This window comes from Lissotriton vulgaris, chromosome 10 (genome assembly GCF_964263255.1).
Source record: "Lissotriton vulgaris chromosome 10, aLisVul1.2, whole genome shotgun sequence".
NCBI lineage: Eukaryota > Metazoa > Chordata > Amphibia > Caudata > Salamandridae > Lissotriton > Lissotriton vulgaris.
The window spans coordinates 854,589,913-854,615,874 of NC_141698.1; the positions used below are offsets into that span (position 1 = coordinate 854,589,913).

General features: G+C 45.5%; 1 protein-coding gene across 1 annotated transcript in view; it reads right to left on the reverse strand.

The window, feature by feature from the left end:
* Positions 1–219: 219 nt before the first annotated feature.
* The window catches only part of DBF4 (DBF4-CDC7 kinase regulatory subunit), a 179,256-nt gene continuing 153,513 nt past the window's right edge, over positions 220–25,962 (reverse strand). The window contains exons 12-13 of the mRNA XM_086941796.1: positions 7,686–7,804; positions 220–3,906 (exon numbers count right to left, since the gene is read on the reverse strand). Of these exons, the coding sequence (XP_086797922.1) occupies positions 432–3,906; positions 7,686–7,804 (3,594 nt within the window). The 3' untranslated portion in view covers positions 220–431. The remainder of the gene's footprint in view (positions 3,907–7,685; positions 7,805–25,962) is intronic.

Below are 25,962 nucleotides of genomic sequence, written 5' to 3' on the forward strand. Positions count from 1 at the left end.
TGAATGTTACCGTGTGACTATTCAAGATTTCTGAGTTCACTCAGGATCTGAAGCAATACTTTAGAAAGTCATAAATCTAAAGGAAGAAATTTTAATTCAAAATAGTATTTCCCTATCCCTTCACTTTTCAATACAAACATATCTACAATTACTTATTTTCAACAGTAAAAATAATGTAGTATCACTTAAACTAAACCATAAATCACAAATGCAATAGACAAATGTCAAGAGTATTTTATTCCTCTTAGATAGAGGCAAGCATAGGTTTATACTTTGATAAAACCATTGCAATAAAAAACTTAAAATACTAAAACCACTTTACATATTTACAGTAAAATAATACAAACCACATGGGGTGGGTTTAAAAGAAATGCAGAATTGTAATTAGCATAAAAAACATAAAATAAGCTTATAGAGCATCCAGACAGTGACTAAGGATTAATGCATTCTTGATCTTTCATGGGACTGTTTGGACAACATGGGCCTTCTTGTCCCGACAAGTTTGCTAACACAAAACATTCTGACCGTTTTTCACTTGTATGAAACACCTTCAATAAACTTTCCATATGAGTATTAGTACTATGTTCTTCACAAAAACTGGTTAGACAATTTGTAACTTCTTTTTCAGTGTAGCTTGTGCATTCCAAAGAATCGGAATGAGGTTCACTTGTCTGATAATTAGAAGATTCTAAAACACTTTCTACTGAGGTGCTAGCGCTTTGTTCGCCACAGTAATCATTTGAGCAACTTGTACTCTCTATTTCAGAAGAGCAAATAAAGCCCAAAAAATCAGAACGTGCTTCACTTGTCTGAAACAAGTCCAACAAATCAACTGGAGTACCATTTGTCTGCTCTTCCCAATAGACATCTGAGCAGTCTGCCCCGTCTCTTTCAGAGTAAACTGAAAATCCTAAAAATGTTGCTTGGGATTCACTTGTCTGAAACAACTCTAGCCACTGTTCTATAGAAAAACCTAAGGCACTATAGTCTTTTTTTTTAGCAGGCAACTCATTGGCAAGCTGAGAACAAAAATCAACATTATGTATTAAATATTTTCTTTTAGTCCTTCCTGAAGACATTCTCACCTTCCTTACCACTTTTCCAGGAGACATGTTATTTGTACTAATGTCAAATATGTGCTCCTTTCCAGTAGAATTGTGTGGGAGGAGTCCGGTTTCTTGATTTGTGCAACCTTCACCCGATGGATAATTATTCAACAGAAAACAATGAGTAATTGCACCTTTTGAATCAGAAACCAAAGCTTTTAAACTTTTGGTGCTGAAAATAAATAGTTCATCTGTTACAGGAGAAACGTGGAGAAGCTTTCCCAGCTCATGCAATGTGCAATTTCCTTCTAAGTGATGATTTTCCATCTCAAAGCTGGTAAGAATGTTATTTACTGAGGGATGCAAGTCGGATGTTTTCAAAATGTTTTGTGGCAAAATAAATGAAGAATCATTGAAGGGTGAATTTGGTGCAACCTGCCTGATTTTATAAATTGTGCAATTGTCCTTTGATTTTTGATTTTCTAGTGTGAAGCTATTCGACATTTCACCAGCCACACTCTCAAGGCATGACATTTTTAAATCCTTTGCGGGGGAACTGAATGAGATATTCTTTTCTGTGGAGTTGTGTAAAATATGCTCTTGTGCATGAATTGGACAAGTGTATTTCAAGTCAAAATTTTCCAATAAAGATTTTTTTGCACTTTTACGAATTACTAAGTCAATATCTGGTGCTTGGAAATGAATTGCTGGAAAGTTAAATGAACTATCTTTCACAGGGGAATTACACATCTGTAAATTCTGTTTCTCCAATATGAAGCAGTTGTAACTTTTATCAACCAGTAGGTATACATCTTGTAAATCCTTCCCTGGAAAAATACGCAGATCATCCGTATCAGAATTTTGTAGATCTTGCTCCATTTTATGAACTCTGCCATTTTCTTTCTTTTTGTGATTCTCTATATTCAAATTGCAAGGAATGTTGTCACCAATTGAATCAGCGTCTATCTTTCTATTTGTTATTGGAATGACAAATGAAACATCCATTAGTGGGGACATCTGTAGCTTTGGCCCCATTCTATTAAATGCAAAATTGTCTTTAATGGAGTCCTTTTCTAATCTGCAGTCATTGGGAATGTTTATAACAACTGGATCAACATCTTGTTTAGCTATGTTTTTTGCTGGAGAACTAAAGGAGCCATTGTTCAGAGAAGGATTTTGCAGGTCCTGTAGAATTTCATGAATAGTACAATGAACATTTGTTTGGTGATTTTCCAATTCAGAGTTACTAGAAAAACTATCAAACGCTGGATCACCACCTGATGTTTTTACATTGCTTGCTGCCACCATACATGAAGGTTCATTTACAAGAGATGGTGTTATATCCTCCCGCAGTTGGTTAAGCCTACAATCTTCTTTCATTCTGTGATTTTCCAACTCAAAGCTGTTAAATATTTTACTGACTGCTGGATCAATACCAATAGATTTAAAATCATTTGCTTGCAAAATAAATGAGTTGCCATTCATAGTCTTATCCTGAATATCCTGCCCAACTTCGCGAACTGTACACTGTTCACTCATTTGTTGATTCCCCAATTCCAAGTTAGTAGAAACATCCACTGCAGTGCAGCATGAAGCAGTATTTACAGGAGTTTCCTGCAGATTATGTTCTATTTCATGAATTGTATTGTTATCGTTGATCGGGCAATTCTTCAGTCCGTGGCTCTTAGCACTTTTAAGGGCAACTGAATGAAAGTTAGTTTTAAAATCATTTGCCTTAAGAATAAACTGAGACTCATTTACAGGAAGGTTTTGTAGATTTATGCACTTTTCTTTCAAGTGAAGATTCTGCAATCCAACAACATTATTTTTGGTTTTACTACTATTGGGACCATGCAAATACGTTGCTGGAAATACAGATGTAGCATCTTTAAGATAATCATTTGGTGGAATCTGGTTCTCTTCATGAATTGTAAAATTATCTTTCAACGGAGTTCCCAACACAAATGCATTAGGTATTTTAGAAACCACTGTATCAAAAGGGGATCTTTGGATATTGTTTTCTGAGAAAATTAATGAGGCATCGTCCAGAGGAAAACAGCTTGGAACCAACCCACTATCATGAACTTTGAAACAGTCTTTCAAGTGTTGATTTTCCAGTTTAGGGTTACTGGGGTTGCTAACCACCGATTCACAATCTACGTTTTTAACATCCTCTGATGCCAAAAGGAAGGAGGCATTTTTTGGCGGACATCCGATGGGGAGTTTCCCAATTTCCGTCATTGATAAATTTTCTCCATCAAACTCTTGTACTTTACAACACTTTGCTGGTGTATTCAATGAGCAATCAACTTTACGCTTTGACAGTCTTCCTCTAGATTTTGGAGTTCTTCTTTGTGCTTCACCACAATCTTTTACATGAGCTTGAGACACAGAATTATATTCAGGTATGTCAGTGTCTCCTTCCTTTAAATGATTCTTATCTAACAGCAGTTTCCTTTCATTTGTTACATTATGATCGTCGCAAACATCCGGCAATGTATCCATGTAGCCTTCATTGTCTCTAATAAGTTCTTTTAAACAATTTGATGTTGCAATAATTCCATTTGCAGATTCATAATTGTCAGTTTCAGACACTTCAGGTTTATTCACTACTTCTGAAGGGAATGTATGATGAAAATTAAGAGGACTATTTTTGGAATTTGGCGCAGGTTTTTGTAAACAACTGTTCAATGTTTCTTTGGAGTGTTCATCAGGTTCAAATGTTTGTATGGTTTGTGTAGGTATATTTGTACATTTCTGCTGCTGTAGTAAAACTTTCACTTTATAAAGTCTTTCTTCCAGTTGATCCTTTTTTAAAACATTTTCAATAGGGATATTTGTTGAAGTACTACATTTCATCCTAAAAATCAAAGAAAGGTTTATTAAAGAAAGAAAGAAATGATTTGCTTCCATGCAACAGTGAATCAACTATGCTAACAAGAAAAACGTCTATATGAGAAGAATTTGTTTTTATAGTAAACATATTTCTGTATATCAATGCTAGAATGTAGATTATGCAGATGTTGAGAAGTGGTGGATCATCAACAGTGTATTTGAAATTAAAGTACTCTTAGATACAAGGAATCCAAAATTATAAGGTGCTACATGATACGAAAGCACAGGTAAACAGCCAAGCTACTTGCATTTCACCTTTATTAGAGTCGACAAGAGGGGGTGAGTGTGTAGCTTTTATTTCCATACTTTGTGAGCAAGGAGATATGCAGAGCATAAAGCACTACTACTACATCCTATTGAGCAGGAGTCATTTTAGGTATTCATACTTCTTAATGAGATTGGAAAATAAACTTATTGGGGGAAATGGGAATGAGATTATAGAAAAAACATACACATGAGAAAGAAATCTCCGGTACTACGTAGCCCATTCTACTATCCATGCACGAATGCCTACACATGAAACAAAAAATACTCTAAAACAACTAGTCTTAAATAATCAATTCTAAATACCCTCTTTATCATTAAATACTTGCAGCACTTTCTTGTGAAGTTTATAAGTGCTTCCTTTAACTTATGCATTGTTGAATTGTTATGCTTTAAAACAACACTCTTAAAATCTTCACATCATATTAACATTGTCACTTCTAAATTCACAAAAAAAAAACACACAGGACTTCCTCTGTGACTTCAGAGTCCATGCCATTTTTAGTAGATAGCTCAAAGAAAGTTTCTTCACATTCCAAGATGAGTGTTTAAGTTGCATTTCACAAGGCTTGACAGTAGTTCATGAGCATAACATTAACGGGACGATTCAACCATAAATGACATACAATGAATTTATAGCAAAGAAAGAAAATCACAAGAGGCACCTCACTGCCAGAATCTAGAAAGCCACTTCAAGTCTCAAGTGAAATGTTGTGTCATTGACCTTTGTCACTGGAAACAATACTGCTTAGTAAGGCTCTAAGGGCTGAAGATATTAACTTAAAAAGGAGGAACTTAGGTGTGCGTTATCATGTGCAACGAACACTGAATTCCTATCTCATGACAAGATAAGATACTTAAACTTTCTTCCATTTCACCAACGAGGAAGTGTTTTGGACATGGCCCTCTATGCAGGGTCAACCCCATAATTTTGTATTTACCTTTCAGTTCATTCTTTTTGTTGGCCTTATGACTGCACATTTTACCAGTGCTAAAGTGCTTGTGCTTCCTCCACTAAGCATGGTAAAATTGGCTTACACCGGATTGGCCTATTTAATTTATTTATGAGTCCATTATAGAGTGTATACTATAAACCCATGGTCAATAAATTAAATGCTATTAGTGGGCCTACAGCCCATATTGTGCCACACACTTAAGTAGCTCTTTAAAAATGCATCCAGGCTGCAGTGGCGTGCCTGGCACATGTTTTAAACTGCCAATTCAACTTGGAAATAGAACCCCTTTGCCAAGCCTTAAACTCGCCTTTTATTATATATAGGTCACCCCTAAGGTAGCCCATGGGGCAGGCTACAGTGTAATTAAAAGGTTGTACGTGTACTTTTAAGTTATCCATGTCCTGGTAGTGAACAACTCCTAAATTAGTTTTTCACTACTGTGAGGTCTACCTGTCCCATAGGAAACATTAGGCTGCGTTTTTACATTTAATAAATGCTAACTTTTGATTGGGGACATATACGCATTTCATGTTTGGCATCTATGAAATTTTAATTAGGAATCCACAAAAAAAAGATCTTTATTAGCATTTAAAATATGCATACCAATACAATAAACAGAGTATTGCCAGGGGAGGGGGTAAGCAGGGTTTGGGCCTAACAAGAGGTTACTTCTGCTATGTCAACACGGCAGTGTAAACTGCACACACAGGCTCTGCAATAGCAGTCTTGAGACGTAATTAAAGGGATACTTAAGTGGGTGGCAAAATCAGTCCTACAGGTCCACTAGTAGCAATCAATTTACAGGCCCTGGTTACAAGTGGTACCACTTTACTAGGGACATATAAGTACATTAAATATGCTATTTGGGGATGAACCAATATTACCATGTTTAGGGGAGCGCGCATAAGTACTTTAGCACTGGTTAGCAGTGGTAACGTGCAGAGAGTCCAAAAACGAGCAAAAATGAGATCAGAAAAGTAGAGTAAGGCAAAACATTGGGGTAGGGAGGGTAGAGGAGAGTGAAAGACCGTTCTAAGACTTTTAGGTCTAACATCATCACAGATAACTGTTTGCACAGTCCCTACGTGTCGTTAAAACCATGTTTTGACAGATTACATTTTCTCTTGCATGCTGCATAATTTGATGAAAAGGCTCAGTCAGAAGACCAAGGATAAGATCGTTGTCTAGAAGCGCAGAAAAGCAGTAACTGTTTTTCACACACATAGGTGGAGATACACAGCGCGACATACCAATGCGCAAGAGTACTGATTTCAAAGTGTTTGGATATGTTTTAATGCCTGGGAAATATTCACAAGGTGAGGAATCCACAGTTAGAATCATTCTTCAGAATTGGGTCCTTCAGAGCGCAACACATTCCTTTCAGTATCTTAAGTTTGGTCAGTTAAATATGAGGTGAATGTACAACTAAAAAACAACAGTTTTTTAAAAGCATGTAGATACTATATACTGCTTATGTATAAAAATACTCCAAGTCCGGAAGCGGGGAATGTGTGAATTAATGGAAGATGCAAAGCTGGGGAAGAAGTTGACTAACAACCTTTACTTGTTTCTAAAAATATCTAGCCTTACGCTATAATGAAGTGTCCAACTTAAATCTTGCCTGCCGCACTGCTTCAGCTGAAAGGCAGCTAAGCAAAACATCAAGCCTAACGCCTGGGATTATTTAGCTTATTGCCAAAAGTAGGAATTCTTCTGTCACAAGCTCAACATTTTACAAAAGGGAATAATATTTAAAAAAAAAAAAGAAAAACAAGAAAAACCATTTTCGAAAACCGTTATTTAGCAAATAAAGAACCATAAGGCACATATGTGGGCAGGTGGACATTCTTATCTTGGAGCAAAAACAATAAAAGATAGCTAGATTACAAAAAACACCGAAGAAAAATAAGCATCTAAAAAGGTGGGTACCGTTAATTGTGAACCATTGAGATTAATTTTACGGTTAGGATAAGGTTTGGGGGTGGGCTATGGTTAGTGCAAAGGTTTGACTCAAGGCAAGGGCAACTGTTAGGGACGTCCGAGTGAAAGAGAGGTAAAGAATTTACTAAGGCATAGGTCTTGGGGACAGGAATTAGGTTAGATTACTGAGAGGTTTAGGTTTGAGTTTTGGAAGAGATGAAAGACAAAGGGCTAAGTTGGGTAAATAAAAGGGGCTCCCCTACAATATCTTCAAAAGTATTTGTTTTATAAGAGGAAAGAAAATCAGAGGTTTACATCAGAGTTCCAGAAAATACAGGATCAAGGTTTTTCCAAAAATAAGTTTAGGGATAAAAGTCTGAGATTTCTGCACTGGATATTCATCCTCCAACCTCAATCTCAAATTAATGCTTGTTACTGAAAAAATATCAACACAAACTGTTTACAAAGCTAATACATAAGTATTCATTACCCCCAAAATTAAATAATGCAAGCCATATATGTGTTCATATTAAATATAATAAAAAGTACCACATTTTGCAATTAAAGGTTGCCTACGTTAGCCTTTACTGGAAAGATCAAATACCTTTTGATTTTCTCATTTCTGCATTCCACAAAGTCATAAGGAAACTTGAATATCACATCATCTACAACTTGATATTGGTCACTCTCAGCAAATGTCCTGTGTTCTTCACTTTCAACATGCTGAAATAAAAATAGGCACAGTATTATTTCTGATTTAACACACAATGCTCTACTCTACTTACAGATGAAGTTACTAACTGCTGATGACTCTACTGGCGAATAATCACTTGTGTTTACAGTTTCTTCTAGTTTTTGATGACCCAATATATAAGACTAAATTTCCAGGAGCTTTTTGTAGAGACTAGGACCAAGTAATGTTTAACAACCAATAGCAAAGCCGATAGGTCTTGCATTTCAATGGTGTTACTATACCCGTTTGGCTTTACCAATGTTTTTTGTCAATGCTGTCCCACATCTGCAAAATGATGGGAAAGAAAATGCTTGCTTGCCAAAGTGGAATAGGATCAGCAAGAACAAGACTTTTTGCTATTAGTTCATGATGGACAAGGACGATCTTGGAGCAGTAAATAAAACAAATAAGCGTGAAAGTGCACAAAGAAGTGACTATATAACAGAGCTCTTGGGGATATAGAAAATAGAAAAAAAAATCCTGATTTATTTTTAAAGAAAATGCTACAGTAAGGGGTGGGGAGAACTGAAAGAACAAGGAAAAGTTAATATTGGAGCGGAGGACAGTTGAGCAATAATTGAGCTGGAGGGGAGACTGGAAAAAACATAAGATTAAAAAAAAAAGAAGTAACTGATGAGCTTGTGGGAGTATGGTAGGAGGAACATGGAAAAAGTGGGGCAGGGGGGCGTGGCCAAGCCGGCTACCATGGCGGTCGTGTAGAGCCTGAGCTCCGACCAGCCTGACATACTACTAACAATTATCCTGGCCCTGGGCTTCATCACAAATTCCCTTTTGCTGGTAATCGGCAGCGGAGGCGCAGGACTACACTCTGTGGCGTTTTCAGCCTCGCAGAGGCCCGGGAGGAGGAGCGGCGGCCGGGCGACGCAACGGGGTCCGGCGAGGTCCGCTGGGGCCTAGGCAGCCGGGACCTCGATTTTGGGGCTTCCAGGTCCAGGCGTGCCCGCTGCCGCTGGCGTGGAGAGAGGTGCGGCACTCATACCTGGAGCAGAAAGCGGGTCCCCGCCGGCAGTGCTCCGGTGGCAAATCCCCAGTGGATAACTTCACAGAGTGGTGCGGCCGGGCCGGTGGAGCTCGGCGGGGCCCGTGCCGCAGGGACATCGATTTTGGCGCTGCCTGGTTGGTCTGCTGGAGTTGCGGTGGGAGGGACCTGGTGCGCGACCTCTCCTGGGGACTCGGGTGACCCGGAGCCCTTCCGCGCCTTATTGTCTCCGTCGTCCCTGGCAGCTGCGGGGGCGCCCCACTGAGCATCCGGTGGGGGAGCACTGGAGGCGGCCATTTCAGCGGAGGACCGCCACCCTACAGTTACGAGCCCAGACGGTTATGGCGCTTGGACAGAGGCGTGGGACAGAAGGCTGAGAGCGGTCGGCCGCGGTGTTGAGAGCTGCTGTCCCTTTTGAGGGCTGGGAGCGGGCGGCTCCGGCAGGTGCAGGTCCGGCGAGACCCCCTGCTGGCTGGACGGACGCCCCCCCCCGGGAGCATGAGCGGTTAGCTGACCGGGCTGCTGGTGTGCACTGTGAATACTTGGGGACCTAGCCGGGTCCCGGTGGGGAGGACTGGTGACCTGTGGGGTGTCATTGCCACTGGGAGCCTGCGGGGAGGCACATTACCCCGTACCGATGAGAGTGGACTGAGTCCAAGAGGGGCTGACAGAGCGTGCCGCCATCTTGAGCCGAGCACCCATCACGGCGGCAGCGGAGAGCCCCGGTGGGAAGGAAAGGGCCTACTGACGTCCTGCCCAGTGGTGAGTGCTGCGCTCCCCCCAGGTTGGATTTCGGGGGTCGGATCGGGCCCCGGTGGGGAGGACCCAGAGACTGTGTGTGACCGGAGGGGCGCTGGCTGAGCAGGGGGTACCTAGGTGGGGGTCCCCGGGACACTCGAGCACGCGGCCAGGACCGGCTCGTTGCAACACTGGGCCAGTGCTTGTGGATACGGTCTCCTGACTCATACCCGTTGGTTGGGGTGGAGCCTGGCCCTCCAGGCCTAGTCAGCAGCGGAAATAATCAAGCTACCAGTAGGATCCTCATCCAGTGCGGCACTATCAGCTAGCCATGACACGAGGAGGAGCCGGAGTGGAACAGGGCAAACATGGGCCCATCGACAAGTTCACGGAGGCGGTGGGAACAGGTGGCCCCTCGGCACCCGCCCCGGACAATGCGGCGTTGCTTGCAACAATCACACAGTCGAGGGACATGCTCGATGCCAAGATAGGGGCAGTCGGGGCAGACGTGACCCTTCTCCGACAAGACTTGAGGAATGCGGTGGAAAGCATTACAAGCGCAAAGACTCGAATATCTGGGGTTGAGGGCGACGTGACTACCCTTAAACGGAAAGTCGATGACATGGAGAAAGTGCAGAAGGACCTGGTCCTGAGGGTGGAGGATGCGGAAGGACGGGCCCAACACAACAACCTGCGCTTCGTTGGCTTTCCTGGAAGGGTGTGAAAAGGGCATTGCAGAGACCTTCATAGCGCAGTGGCTTGAGGGCTGGATTCCGGCGGACGCCCTGTCAAGATGCTTCGTGGTGGAAAGAGCCCATCGAGCCAGTCGGTGCGCGCCCGAGACCGATCATTGCCAAATTCCTGAACTATGCGGATCGGGACACTATCCTCCGGCAGGCGAGAATTAAGGGTACCCTCACACACGACAACGCCACTATCATGATTTTCTGGGACTACACAAAGCAGGTGCAGCAGCAGCGCCAATCCTTCCTTGCTGCCAAAGCCCGTCTCCGCGATCTGAATTTCCAATATGCGTTACTCCATGCGGCGCGGCTGCGAGTTGTCTATAAGTCTCGCACGCTGTTCTTTGACACACCAGGAGAAGTGTTTCAATGGACTGATGAGACGGTCAAAATCCGGCTGAACACTGCCAGGGACGGAGAGTCAGACTCTTCCTCGAGTAGGATCGCCAAGGAGGGCTTAAGGAGCCAGCGTCAGCGACGTAGGGGATGGCGATCAGGCAGAAGTTCGTGCTCAGGCTCGGCCGCGCGCCAGGTCGACCCGACACAAGATCAGCAGCCTGTAGTGCCTTGAAGACAGTGGGACATGAACGCTGATCAATGTATATGTTCGTAATGGAAGCCCGGGTGCAATGTAGACTTAGGCTGGGAGCCCGTCCTGTTCAACATGGGAGGGTGGGAGTGACGGCCTGGTTCCTATGGGTTGTTACTTGGGGATCCATTGGAGGAGGCGGCGCTTGCTCCCCTGTTGTGAGCTTGGTCGGCATCCGTCCGCGACAGGTGCTTCCATGTTTGGGAGGTGGGGGGGGGGGGAGGATGGGGGTTCTTGAGAAGTTGGTGGGGGGCGTTGGGGGGGGGGGGACTTGTTTGCATGCGCTCTACTGCCTACTGATTGCCATGTGCCATGTTGGCTGGATGCTGGAACTCTTAGTCCTATACTTGCTGTCTTGTGCAGATGTTTGCTGCTAGGGAGGGAGGGCGGGTAGGCCCCGGATCCCTACGGGTCATGGATTGGAATGTGAGAGGGATGCTGGACAAAATTAAGCGGGCTGCCGTGTTTCAGCATGCCAAGAGGGCGGGTGTGGATGTTCTTTTGTTGCAGGAGACTCATTTGCTGGGCACCAGAGCGCGGTGTCTGCAGCATTTGGGTTACAACCAGGCGTTTCACTCCGGATTTACAAGGGGCTCTAGAGGGGTGGCAGTCCTCATACACCGCAGGGTGCCATACATCTATAAGCGCACTTGGACAGACACACAGGGCAGATATGTGATAGTGCAGGGGGAGATAGGGTGACTCTTGGTAGCGTCTATGCCCCACCGCCGCTGCAGTGGCCACTGGTTGAAAAGATAATGTCCCTGTGGAGCGAAATTCCTGACTCTTTGTCTATTGTGGGTGGGGACTGGAACGATGTTGCTGACAAAGGCTGCGATAGGTGGCGGCGGATCAGGATCAAGGGAGAGTGGTAACCGACACCAAACTGTCAGCACTGATCGCAGGGCTGGACTGGCTAGACGTTTGGCGACACAAACATGGCGCGCGAAGGGACTACACATACTTCTCGGCGGCGCGAGATTCGTTCTCCCGGTTGGACTACATTCTTATCCCTAGGGGGTCTGCCTCTTGCATTGCATCGGTGGACATTTTACAGCGGGCCCTGTCAGATCACTCGCCGGTGCTAGCCGCGTTGCGTGTCGGCCCGGCCACGCAGCCTTTTCGGTGGCGGATGTCGGCCTGGCACTTGAATCTGGATAAATAAACAGCGCACCCGACGGTGGAAATAAATCACTATTTATCTGTGAACAGGGGGTCCGTTGACTCCCCGTCTACTCTCTGGGAAGCGCTGAAGCCTACTTTGCAAGGAGTGGACATATCATGGTACGTGGCGGCCAGAAGGGAGAGACGTAGGGACTTGGTGCGACGGGAGGCGGAGCAGGAAGCACTGGAGCGCAGAGCCCGAGAGGCGGATGGCGGGCCGGCACGGCGACAGCTGGTGCTAGCGCAACAACAATACGCTTCGGTCTTGCTGGGCGAGGCGAGGCAGGCCTGGTTGGCGACTCGTAGTCGGGTTTACCAGTGGGGCGACAAGTCCTGCAAAATGTTGCACCGTCTTTGCCAGGGCATCATGCATGCCCGGCCGCTACCTCGCATTGCTACCCCCGAGGGGGAGCCCATGATAGACCCAGTGGAGATGGCGGAGAGTTTTGCCGGGTATTATGAGGCCCTATATGCCCCCCGGGAGTGCTTGGAGGCTGACACTGTTCAGCGTTTTATAGATGATCTTCCGCCAAAAGCTGTCTCGGATGAGGTCAGGGACCCGCTAGATCAGCCTCTGACAGATGAGGAGTTGGGCGCCGCCCTGGGCGAACTAAACCTGGGCAAGGCACCGGGCCCCAGCGGATTTCCAAGTGTATTTTTCCGGAGGTTTTCGGTTCAACTGGGCCCGCTTCTTAGACTTGTGATTGAAGAATCATGCAAGAGCGGTTCACTTCCGCCAGACTGGCGTCATGCCGAGGTGGTGGTGTTTCTGAAGCCTGGGAGACCCTCGGAGAGCCATGCCTCTTACCGTCCTATATCGCTCCTGAACACTGAAGCCAAAATCTTGGCGAAGGTTCTTGCTACCAGGCTCAAGCCACATATTACGGATGTAGTACATCCGGATCAAGCCGGGTTCATGCCCCAGCGGGCTACCCGCCATAACATCAGGCGGGCTCAGGCAGCAGTGTCGGCCTGGAGAGGACTGGGAGAGCCGGCCGCACTGTTCCTAGTGGACATGGATAGGGCATTTGATTCTCTCAGCTGGACATATCTCTTTGCCCTGCTGAGCCGCCTAAATCTGGGCCCACGGTTCTTAGCGTATGTCCACTTACTATAAACAGGCCTCACGGCTTCGGTACGGGTCGGGGCGCGGTGTCGCGATCGTTTCCGGTCCGGAGGGAGACGCGTCAGGGCTGTCCCTTCTCCCCATACCTATTTGCGCTCGCTATGGAGCCCCTCGCGGTGTGGGTGCGCATTGATGCTCAGCTCAGGGGATTCCGGTGGGAACCTGGTCTCACCGACAAGATAGCCCAGTACGCGGACAAAGTCTTATTTTTCCTCACTGCCTTGGACCGTTCTGGCCCGCGACTGCTGCGCATCTTGCAGATTTTTGGCGAGACTTCTGGCCTATACATGAATTCGGGCAAATCCACGTTGTGGCTGCTGGGCGACCAGTGGAGTGATGGGGACTGGGCGTCGGGCCTCCGGTTGGCGACGGATGGAGTGAAGTACTTGGGGGTCTTTTTGTCCTAGAACGCGGCACTATCCCGGGACCGCAACATCACCCCAGTATGGGATCGGGTATGCGAAGACCTGAAGGTCTGGGCGCAGATGCCGTTATCCATTGTCGGGCGGTCTGCAATCTTTAAAATGGTGGCACTCCCACGCCTCGTTTACCAAATACAGAATCATCCGCATGTGACCCCCCCCGCGCTGGTTTCGGCAGCTTAACTCAGCCTTGAGTACATTTTTGTGGGAAGGGGGCGTGGCCCGAGTGGCTCTACGGACATGCTTATCAACCTACACTGGTGGCCTGGCCACGTCAGACGTGCTTTCATACTACCAGGCAGCGCATCTACTGGTGCTGAATGACTGTTGGTATGGTGACCGGGGAGACCCGGCCTACCCTGTCGAAAGGCATTTAATGGGTTCGGCGTCCGTGCACACGCTGCTGTATTTGGCCCCCTTAGGAGATCCCTCTCGTCGGCCACGCAGGTGGTCTTTCACGTGTGGAGGCAGGCGCTGCGGCGGACGGGCTGGTGGCATGTCCCTACGCGGGAAACCCCCCTTTGGCGCAAAGGAAGGCTCCCACAGTTGGATATCCTGACGGGCTTCGGGGGCTGGGACGCCATCGGTATCTCCACCCTGGGCGACGTCCTATCCGGCGATACCCTGAAATCCTTTGCGAACTTACATGAGGACTACGGAATGCCCCGCACCCAGTTCTATAGATACCTCCAGTTCCGCCATGCTCTGTCACCCTCCCTAGTGGGCTTGGAACAGATCCCTGAATTTAGTCCCATTGAAGCGAAAATTTTCATGGGGGAGCTGCCAGACAAAAAACTATCTCGAATCTACCAGCTGTTAGTGCAGCACTGCACCGCAGACCTGAGTGGCCTTAGAACCCGCTGGGAGCGGCATATCGGGGAACTGGACGAGGAGGATTGGGTCGAGTCCCAGGGGAGCAGCCATATCCACGCGCCTGCCTCTAATTCAGTTCAGATACTTGCATCGCACATATTACACCAGACAGCGGCTTTGGAAGGCGGGACTAGTGGCGTCCCCCGACTGCCTTCGCTGTGGGTCAGAGCCTGGCACATTACTGCATAGGGTGTGGGACTGCACATCGATACAAAGGTTTTGGGATGGTTTCCATCGCTGCCTAGATGAAGTATTAGCCTGGAGGATACAGAGGGACCCCAAACTAGCACTGCTGCATGTCATGGCCGGGGTTGGTGGGAACAGATATAAGCGTCATTTAATGTTGTTAGGACTCACGCTGGCGAAACGTGACATTGCGAGGGCATGGAAGTCCCTCCAGGCACCGTCACTCACGGCCTGGAGGAACGGAATGGACTATTGCATGGGCTTGGAACAACCAGTATTCCTAGCAAGGGGCTGTCCCCGGAAGCATTTCAAAATTTGGAAACAGTGGGCAGACTATCGGTGCCTGGACCTTGACCCGCCACCCGAGGAGGTCACCCTCCCAACGCTTTGAGGTCACAGACTGGGAACAGTGGCAGTTGGTATGGAATATACATGGGATGTAATGTTTTACTATTTTATGCGTCAGGTGGGAGAGTTGGCACGCTGAGTGGGTGCGGGGAGTAGGAGGGTGGGTTGCTTTTTGATTATATCTGGTGGTACTACTTCATCAGTGGGGGGAGGTTCAGGTTTATGCATGTGACTACGGATATAGCCGACACATTGATGGTGGCATTTGTCTCTGGGTGTCAGAGAGATGCACGACATGTGAGTTCACACAATAAAATCTGTTTAAAAAAAAAAGTGGGGCAGGGATTCACGGGGAAGCAGCACAAGAGGGAAAGAGAAAGAAAACACATGCACTCCAAGAAGTGCTGGAAAAAAAGAAAAAAGTAGTTCCTACAATTTAAGCTGCGGAGGGATACAAGCCATACAGTGAAAAAAGTGGTAAAGAAACTGCTCCAGCAGAGGGACAAAGACAAGAAGAAGGTAATCAAATTAGATGCAAGCAAATAAGACTGTCAAGAAGTCCACTTGTAGTCAAACACCTGACCAGTATTGGTATTGTCCACAAAATATCTTTGAAAAGAGTTTTTAAAACCGGTCTTGTCATATATACATAAAAGGAGAAAGTTGTTTAGACTCTGTGTAGTAACTACATACAAAGGACAAATAGTAGTGTTTTTGCCAGAGCTGTGTCCAGGTGGAAAGAAGTTGTAAGAAGTCAAAGGAGTTAAGTGGATGTCACACAGTTCTGCAAGTATACAAAGGGAAACACTCATATTCTATATCACTTCACATGCCAATTAGGAAAAAAATAAAGAAATTTAAATCATGCAAATTTATCAGTCTCTTTGAAAGAAGGCAAGGTTTAAAAAAGAATTTAAAAAAATGTATTTGAAGAACAGTAAGGGCTCATCGAATAGGTAACAAAATATGTTGCATTTGGTGGTAAACATAGGCAAAGATTATAGAATGACTACTCAATATACAGTATATAGGATATATTGTACTTATATATGTGCAAGTATCAAGACACACTTTGCGCTATACAAATTTTCTTCGTTATTACACCCATGTATATTTTTAATAGCAACATAACAAAATAAAATGATGGATGTAGTGTTAAACTATTCACCCCCCGTCACAGATCTGGGTTTAATCCATTGTTATTTTGCTCACCCCCGTTTGGACCCAGCCATATGCAAATCAGTCATGACCCTGCTCCCCATGGGAACAATCCAGCCCAAATTGCCAGCCCAGGTCCTTCCTGGTCTGGAAAGAAGCATCCTTTCAGTGTGTCACCCGTCATCAGCCAGATAAATTGAATCCAGTGGCAAAGTGAGCAAGGGACCCAAGTCTGGGCATACCCATGGCAATGCTATCAGCTAATTGGGATCAAACGAGGAATCATTCCTTGACAGTTGCCAGTTTGCAACAAGATCAACCATCAGCGACGTATCCATCTAGAAGTGCCCTACACTTCTATGCAATGTGATTCGAAGATTGTGTAGCAAAGTTTTTTTGTTTTTTTTTGCAACGCTGCTCACTGGACAACATTCTTCCCTTTTCGCTAAGACCATTCAGTGAAACAATCTATCCACTGTAGAGATCTAAATGTAAACGTAAAATCATACATTCAAATATTACAATAAGCTATTAACTGTACCGAGGTCAATGCAATGAGTACAAATGAGCTAAATCCTTATCAGGGATTACATATGCAATAAATCGTTAAGTGAGCTACGTAACTGTACTCATTATTTCAGCATTCTGACTTAAGTTAGCTTTGCACACTTTAAAGGCCTAGAATTACTCAAATAATAAATACAACTGTGAACAATCTACTAGTTAAACAACATTATCGCAATAGCCAGAGTACACTCCGAATCAGTTTTTATAGATAGGACTTTATCAGAACTTTATTCGATCCAATTGCTTTGATCTTTTAAGCATTCATACAAATATACTTCCTTAACAGGCAAAAAAGAATGTAGGGGCCAGAGTTTTCAACAGACTACGATGCATACCGTCCGACATCAAAAAGTCATTCTGAGGAATCGTACCAGTGGAAGCAGCAAAGTTTGTTGGAAGGTGACATCAAGCGAAACTTAACTGGCGAGTGTAAACGTTTTCCACAATTACACCAAAAAGGAGACTATTGATTAACTAACCAGGGAATGAAAAGGTCTATGCTAATATCCCTGGTGTTATATACATCTGTAACGCTATTTGTGAAGGTCCCATGGGACACTATTCATTAGCGATAGGCCCGTCTACACAAACCATTCAAAAGAGCAACGAGGTAGGCAAACAAGCTTCTGGTCCTGTCCGGGCACATCTATAGATCGGTCTCGCACTTCCATGAACGTAGAGTGGAGTAAGGTGGAGTAGAGTGTCCTACAATGGAATAGATTAGAGTGGAGTGTTGTAGAGTGAAGAAGCATGAGGTGTCCTGGAGTGGGGCACAGTGAAGTAAGGTGGCGTGGAGCGGTGTCAGAGTGGAAAAGAGTAGAGTAGTGTCAAGCGGAGTAGAGTGGAATGTTGTAGAAGGGAGTTGTGTAGAGTGTGGTGAGTGGCATGGAGTAAAGTGGCTTAATGTGACGTAGTGTAGAGAGCGTGGAGAGGCACAGAGTGGAGCAAAGAGGAGTGGCGTGTCGTAGAAGGGATTGGAGTGGAGTGTCGGAGTGGAGTGTCGGAGTAGAGTGTCAGAGTGGGATAGAGTAGCGTGTAGTGACATGGAATGGAGTCGTTTCAGATTATCAAAGAGTGGAGTACAGTGACGTGGAGTAGAGTGCCATAGAGTGAAATATTGTGTTGTAGAGTGGAGTATGGTGTTGCAGAGGGGCGTGAAATAGGGTAGATTGGAATGGTGTACAGTGGAGTCGAGTTGAATGACAAATAGTGTTGTAGAGGAGTGTCGTAGAGTATTTTAGAGTACTGTAGATAAAGGTGGCGTAGAGTGTCAGAGTTGAATAGTGTGGTGCCGGGTTAGAGTGGAGTGGCGCAAAGTGCAGAAAAGTTGAGTGAAGTAAAGGGGCGTATAATGGATGGTGGAGTGGTGTAGACTGGAGTGGCATAGAATGGCGTACTGCAATAGAGTATCATAGAATGTAGTTGCATGGAGTAAAGTGGCGTGTAGTGTTGTAGGATGACACAATTCGCCCACTGCAACTCAGGCTTGGAGCGACGGGTGCAGTGGTGTCTTTAGGTGTTGTATTTCTGTGTTCAGAAAATTCCTGCAGGAGTCTTTTGATGCCTGCAGGATGTAGGGAAGCAGGTCTGCTGTTTCTTGGGAGGTCTTGGTTCCAGGGTGAAGTGCTGGCAGGTCTCCCGGGCTTTGGGGAATCAGCAGCAGCAGAACAAGTCGTCTATTGGTGTAATTATCAAAGTCAGCAGGCAGGCCGGCAGGGCTGGTGCTAGGGCAGTTGCTGGGTTTCTGTACTTGCTTTAATTCTCTTAATGTCAGTCTTCTTTCAGGTCAGAAGGATCTGCAATTCTGGTACCAGGGGCTCCCCTAAATACTGAATTTAGGAGCATTAGGGGAGTGTAGGGGGATAGCCAATGGGCTACTGACTCCTGGGGTCACTACGTCCCTGATATGATCACTTCCTGTGGGCATAACTCTGTTCCAGAGTTCCTATGTGTACCAACACAAAGATGGCCATATTAGGGACGGTACTAGCATATCTAACTAGCTAATTTCCCGCCTGCCCAGTTGTCAAAGTGCTCTTGACAAATGGGGGAAGCCTCTTCTCCTGTGAGGGGAGCCAGATTTGAATTTCAAAGGTGGGCACTTCTTTGAAGCTCGCCGGCCTAGGAGTGCTAATCAGTAGGTCATCCTGAGGGAGGGGGTGTAAACACCTTTTCTCGTGCAGGCTTGGTTTCTGACCTCCTGAGAACATAGGCCCTCACCCGGGGAGGTCAGAAATCTGTTTTGGGTGGCAGGCTAGCAGAAAGCAGTTAGCCAACACACCAGAAGCTCGTAGGTTTTAAGGTGGCACATCTAAGGCGCTCTCTTGGTGCAGGCATTATTAAACCCAACACTGGAATCAGTGTGGGAGTATCCTCCCCGGGCAAAGGACTACTATACTTTGGAAATATTGTTAACCTTTTTGTTCTTTGGTTTATTCAGTCTCCGCAAAGAACAACTGACCTAACTGTCATCCCTGAGGCATGATGAGAAGCTGGGGGTCAGGAGTGCCTTAAAGGCACGGTGTAAGTTTATTGCTATGCAGCTACAGGTTAGCTTTTCAGTCTTTTTAGACTGTGTATTTGCAATGCAGCATGGAAGCTTTCTAGGCTTTCAGTGTTTTATGAGAATTTCTACTGCTTTCTGAGCATTAAAACAGTTTCTAAACAAGCTTTGTTGTTGTTTCTCATGTTTCTAATGCATGTTATTCATGTATGGTGGAAATATATATATATATATCGTCTCACCACAGGAATGTTTTCTCCAAAGAGACAACGCGGACCCAAAGTCGTGCTGCAATATTTTATTTTCTTTCACCCAGCACCTCCGCCATGGCGCGTTTCGGTCCTGCTCGGACCTTGATCACATGACAAGTCACATGGGGAAGCTTCATTCAATTTAAAGTGCAAGTGCAAAGTACAGTGCAATGAAAACGGACAACAGACTACGTGTCAACTACCACACAGTTATATCTGTAAAATACAGAAAGTCAAAGCGCGCCACATTTCAAAATATGTGCAAAGATGCAAGATTTAAATATTTATAACAAATATTTAAAAAAGTAGTAACTTTCATCATAAACACGATTTAAAAAAAAATATATCACCTTGTAGAAAAATCCATTAATAAAACACAATTAATTAAAATCTGTGCTTAGAATTCCTCATTAACAAAACCGCAACAATTTATATGAAGCATCAAAATTCAAACGCACATTTGAAGCTAGCGTCATAAAATGATTATGTGGCAGTGTCACACGATTAATTGAGCCCCAGTGGGCAAATCAACATTTTGTCCAAATAAAGTGCAAGTGTAAATAATATGTGTACCCATACCATATTAAAGTATAAAAGTGATTAAAATCAGTATTAAATATATATGTTTCAGCAAGCGGCAAAATTTTGAATTCATAGATGTACAATACACTAGAAGATATCTACACTTAAAACAGAGTTATTTCATAAAAATGTAAAAAAATCTTCTGTGGAATTCAAACCATTCGGACTTTTTGTATCCATCTCAAGCATATACTTGGTCTCCAATTTTCTTAATTTGGCATTTCTATCACCCCCTTTCCTCAAAGGGGGAATGCAATCCACTATGTTATGTTATGTTATGTTATGTTAGAACTGTATTTCTTGAGCGCACGGCTACCCAGATCGGGTGTCCCGGCGCTTTGGCAGAGAGTCCTGAACATAACCAAGAAAAACTCAGCGGCAGAAACACTGTAGGCCCACTGGTTAGGTGGAGAATAGGAGCGTCTTGAGCTCCTTTCTAAAGGCCAGAAGATTATTAGCCTTGCGGAGTGATAGAGGGAGCTCATTCCACAACCTGGCCGCCATAAACTGGAAAGACCGGCCTCCCATCCGCACGCGTTTGATCACTGGTATCTCCACTTTAGCCAGGTCAGCAGATCTTAAACTCCTCCGGGGAACGTAGCGAACAATCCGCTTCCTGAGGTAAGCTGGGCCAATGCAGTGGAGGGCTTTAAACGCCAACGTAAGGACCTTGAAACTAATTCTGCTGGGGATAGACAGCCAATGCAGCCTGTCGCGCAGTAGAGAGGCACTGGCTCTCCGTGGGAGGCCAAAGATGGCTCTGGCCGCCGAGTTTTGGACAACTTGCAATCTGGATACCAGATATTTAGGCAGACCAGCGAAAAGTGCGTTAGCGTAATCTAAACGCGAACCCACGAGTGCTTGCACGATGTTCTTGCGATATTGAAGGGAAAGCAGTGGGAGAAATTTCCTCACCATCTTCAAGATACCAAAACATTTCCCCGCCAGGCCCGTGATGTGGGGACGAAAAGAAAGACTGTCGTCGAATACCACACCCAGATTTTTTACTTGGGCAGATGGTTTCTCAGGGGGGAACATGTCGGAAGGCCACCACGATTTCCATCCAGGGTCCTCAGCACAACCAAAAAAGAGCAACTCGGACTTATCCGAGTTACATTTCAGGTTCTGGTGCTGAAACCATGCAAAAACGGCACTCAGGCAGTCTCTGATTCTGTCGCCATTAAAAACCTCTCCCTTCCTGCAGGTAAACAGGAGCTGGGTGTCGTCAGCGTATGAAATGACCCGGGCTCCAAATGCCTCCGCGACCTTCGCCAAAGGGGCCACATAAATGTTAAAAATGGTGGGGCTCAGGATGGATCCTTGAGGCACCCCCACCTCTAGCGAAGGCATTTCCGCGGAGAACGGAGGAGCCCAGATCACCTGCCGACGGTCGGTTAAGAAGGATTGAAACCAGTCCAACACCGTCCCCCGCAGACCAACCTCCCAGAGTCTTCGGAGGAGGCCGGCGTGTGGGACGGTGTGGAATGCCGCCGACAGGTCCAGCAAGACAACATGGCCTTTCCCCCAAGATCAAGCGTCTCCCTGATGGCGTCGGTCACCTCCACAAGAGCTGTCTCCGTACTGTAGTTAGCACGGAAACCAGATTGGGAGTCATGCAGCAGTTTGTTATTCTCTATAAAGGTGGTAAGAGTATGCTGAACATGTAGTATCTCAACTCATCTGAGTTCTTGGAATGCATTGCTTCAAAGTGCCTGGCAACAGGATATGTATTATCGCCGTTCTTAATTGCTCGTAAGTGCTGAAGTATTCTTTTATGGCACTGGGGTTTTGTGCTCCCCACATATTTTAAACCACAAGGACACTCCAGCACGTATATGGCAAATTCGGTTCAGCATGTCAGTTTCTTATCTATTTTAATGGGTCTACTCTTAAAGGGGCTGAAATATTCTGTTTTATTAACCCCTTGTTTGCATGCCTTACATGTCGCACATTTTATAAATTCTTTGCTTCCCAAGATCCACGGATCACTAGTTTTTATTTCTGGACTGCTGGAGACTAGAATGTTGCTCATAGCATTAGCTCTTCTAAAGGTCAAGTTGGGAGAGCGGGTTAGTCTCCCCCCTAGTACGGGGTCATTCCTAATCAGAGGCCAGTTCTTTGTAACAATTTTTCTGATAGCTTGATGTTGATTGCTACATGTTAATATTAGCCTCAGTGGTTGATCCTCTCCTGAACATGATCTAATCTCACGTCTAGTCTCCAACGCCTGAGACCTATCTTGTGCATTTGCTCTTTCTTGTTGCTTTGTCGATCATAAGAGGATTGTAACCCCTCTCAATGAATCTTAATCGACACTCCCTTTGTGCTGTTACGCACAAATTCTCCTAATCCGCAGCATCCCTCCATATGGGATGCTGCGGATTAGTTGGGCAGAGTGATTACTCTCCGCATGTAGCAGGGAATTGCCCGCTGGTATTGAGGAGATTGTTTGAGATTAATATTTCTACGTCAAGGAAAAACACTGAGGATTTGCTAATGCGACTGGTAAAGTGCAAATTCATGTTGTTGTTGTTAAGAGAGTCAATAAAGATTGTGGCTTCGCTCTCCGTCCCTTTCCACAAAAAATAGCAGATCATCAATGTATCTAAACATGTGAACTATGTGGGTACTAATAAATTTGTTGTCATCTGATAATAATACCTGCCCTTCCCATAGTCCCATGTGTAGGCAGGCGTAGCTAGGGGAAACACATGCCTCTGATCTGTTGATAAACGTGTTTCCCAAACAGAAAGTAGTTATTCTCAAGGCACATGGTGATTATAGCCATTAACATCTTATGTTCTAAATAACAAATCGGACGTTGCCCAAGGTAGTAATCTACTGCCTTAAGACCATCCCTATGATGTATGCTGGTATATAAGGAGGAAACGTCCATAGAGATCAATAGCATATCATCACACCATATCACATTTTTCAATATGCAAAGCAAGTCCCCAGTGTCCAATATAAAGGATAGCAATGCAAGTACAGATTCTTGAAGGAAGTAATTAAACATATTTGCTTGCATTCTCCATAATGTTACCACATGCAGATATTATTGGCCTACCTGGAGGGCAGGTCCAGTTCTTATGGATTTTAGGTATAAAATATACCACAGGCATTATCATGTTGTCATTTTTGAGAAAGCGAAACTCTTCAATTGATAACAGTCCGGTACTTTTCCAAGCTATTAAGCTAGAGTAGAAGGTGTCCCAAGATGCTTTTACTGTTAACATTTCACTACGCCTGTAACAATTTGTGTCACTCAGTTGGCTCATTGCCTCCTCCATGTACATAATGTACGGCCAGAGAACGATGTTCCCAACCTTGTCTGTTTGGCGTATGATTAGGTTCTTATTGGATTTCAACTTCTTCATAAGCTTCTGATATGCATCATCACTTGCCGTGTATCTTCTTTTCGCTTCATTCTGCTTTTTGTACAAGTTTTTAAGTTCCTGTGTTACCTTGTCGTGAAAGATATCTATGTTATCACTAAGCATGATCGGACAAAATTTGGATTTTGACTTAAACTTAGTGAGGGGCCCACGTACATGTTGGCTAGGTATTTGGCTAAGTGGTTGCGATGTGATGTCACCCTCTTCACGAAGATCATGAAGATCCTGCATTAATTCATGGTTAAATATATGTGGGGCACATATAACTAGGATTACAGGTAAGTAACTAATCCTTCTCTTCCAGGGAATCCTCATCAATAGTCATAAGCATTAGAATAGAATAGCGAGCCTCACCTCATCTCCCTGCGGGCAAAGAAGCAACAAAGCAGTAATATCATTAATAAGCCTAGAAAAACTAAGCTTGTGCAGGTAGCAGGCTACCCAAATAGATTCCTCAAGGAGGCTTGTCCTACTTGAGTATCAGCCCTGGAATCAGATTCTAGGCAGTAATGCCTTGTAAAGGTATGAACTGATCTCCAGGTTGCAGCCTTGCAAATCTCTGACATAGGGACATCATGTAAGAAAGCTACTGTGGCCGCTTTCCCCCTAGTAGAGTGTGCCTTAGGTGACAACAGTAAAGGCTTGCCCGCTAGCTGATAAGCCAATTTAATACAGGAGACGATCCATCTGGAGATGGATCTCTTAGCAGCTGGAAAGCCCGTTCTCATGGAACCATAATTGACAAATAGCTGATCCGACTTCCTAATGCCCTTGGTATTTTCCAAATAAAATGTAAGCACTCTTTTGAGATCCAAAGAGTGCAGCGACCGCTCAGCCGGGGTCTCAGGTTTTGGAAAAAAGGATGGTAGAGAAATGGACTGATTAATATGAAAATCAGACACAACCTTCAATAAGAAAGATGGATGCGCCCGTAAGACTACTCTGTTGTGGTGGAAAACAGTATAAGGTTCTTTTGTACACAGCGCTTGCTGCGCGCTGATGTAATGGCAACTAAGAAAGTGGCCTTCCAAGATAAATGCTGTAATGAGGCTTTGTAGATGGGCTCAAAAGGAGGTCTCATCAACTTGGATAACACTAGGTTCAACTCCCAAGGAGGAGAAGGATTTCGAACAGGGGGGGGGTAAACTTTCTTCAACCCCTGGAGGAAGTCCTTGACCACTTGCATCTGGAAGAAAGATGTTTGGCTCAGCGATTTCCTATACTCCGTAATGGCTGACAAGTGCACTCTAATAGAAGCATACTTCAACCCAGATGTTGCTAAGGAAAGAAGGTATGGAAGAATAACATCCTCCTGCCCTTTCGTAGGGTCAAGGTGACGCTCCCTACACCAAAGATAAAACCTCTTCCATTTGAAAGCATATGACGCTCTTGTGGAAGGCCTCTTAGCCTCTTTTAAAATGTCCGTATTGCAGGACTTCAGGAGCCATGCGGTCAAGCTCAGCGAGGGGAAGTTGGGATGCAGAATTCTCCCGCCCATCTTGGTCAACAGGTCCGGCCTGCAAGGTAGACGTCTGTGTGGACACACAGACAGATGAAGGTCTGGGTACCACCACTGCCGTGGCCAGTCCGGAGCTATTAGGATCATCTCCATGTCCGATCTGATGAGCTTGGAAACCACCTTCGGAATCAGAGACAGGGGAGGAAATGCGTAGGCAAATGTCCCTGACCAATCCATCAAGAATGCATTCCCCCTTGTCCCTGGACGGTGGAATCTGGACGCGAAGGCGTGGCATTTTTTGTTTTTGTCGTCTGCAAACAAGTCTATAGTTGGACGACCCCAGCAATGAAAAAGGTCCGCCACTACCTCGTCGTTTAGCACACAGTCTGGTTGCTCTTCGAAGTGCCTGCTGAGTGCGTCTGCCTTGATGTTTAACTTTCCTGGAAGGTGCACTGCTACCACCAAGAGGATCCGAGCGAGTAGCCAGTGCCAGATCGCCCGGGACTCCCGGGAGATCAATCAATCAATCAGTGACACTTATTAAGCGCGCTACATACCCGTAGGGTCTCAAGGCGCTGGGGGGGGGGAGCCGCTACTGCTCGAACAGCCAGGTCTTCAGCTTCTTCCTGAAGGAGAGGTGGTCTTGGGTCAGGCGCAGGTCGGACGGGAGGGAGTTCCAGGTCTTGGCGGCCAGGTAGGAGAAGGACCTTCCTCCTGTAGTCGCTCTTCGGATGCGGGGGACGGCGGCGAGGGCGTGGTTGGCTGATCGGAGGTGGCGTTTGGGAGCGTAGAAGTTGACTCGGCTGTTGAGGTAGCTCGGGCCTTGGTCGTGTAGGGCTTTGTGTGCGTGGGTGAGGAGGCGGAAGGTGATTCTCTTGTTGACGGGGAGCCAGTGAAGGTCTCTCAGATGTCCGGAGATGTGGCTGGATCGTGGGATGTCGAGGATTAGTCTGGCTGAGGCGTTTTGGATCCGCTGGAGTCTCTTCTGGAGCTTGACGGTGGTCCCGGCGTAGAGGGCGTTGCCGTAGTCCAGTCGGCTGGTGA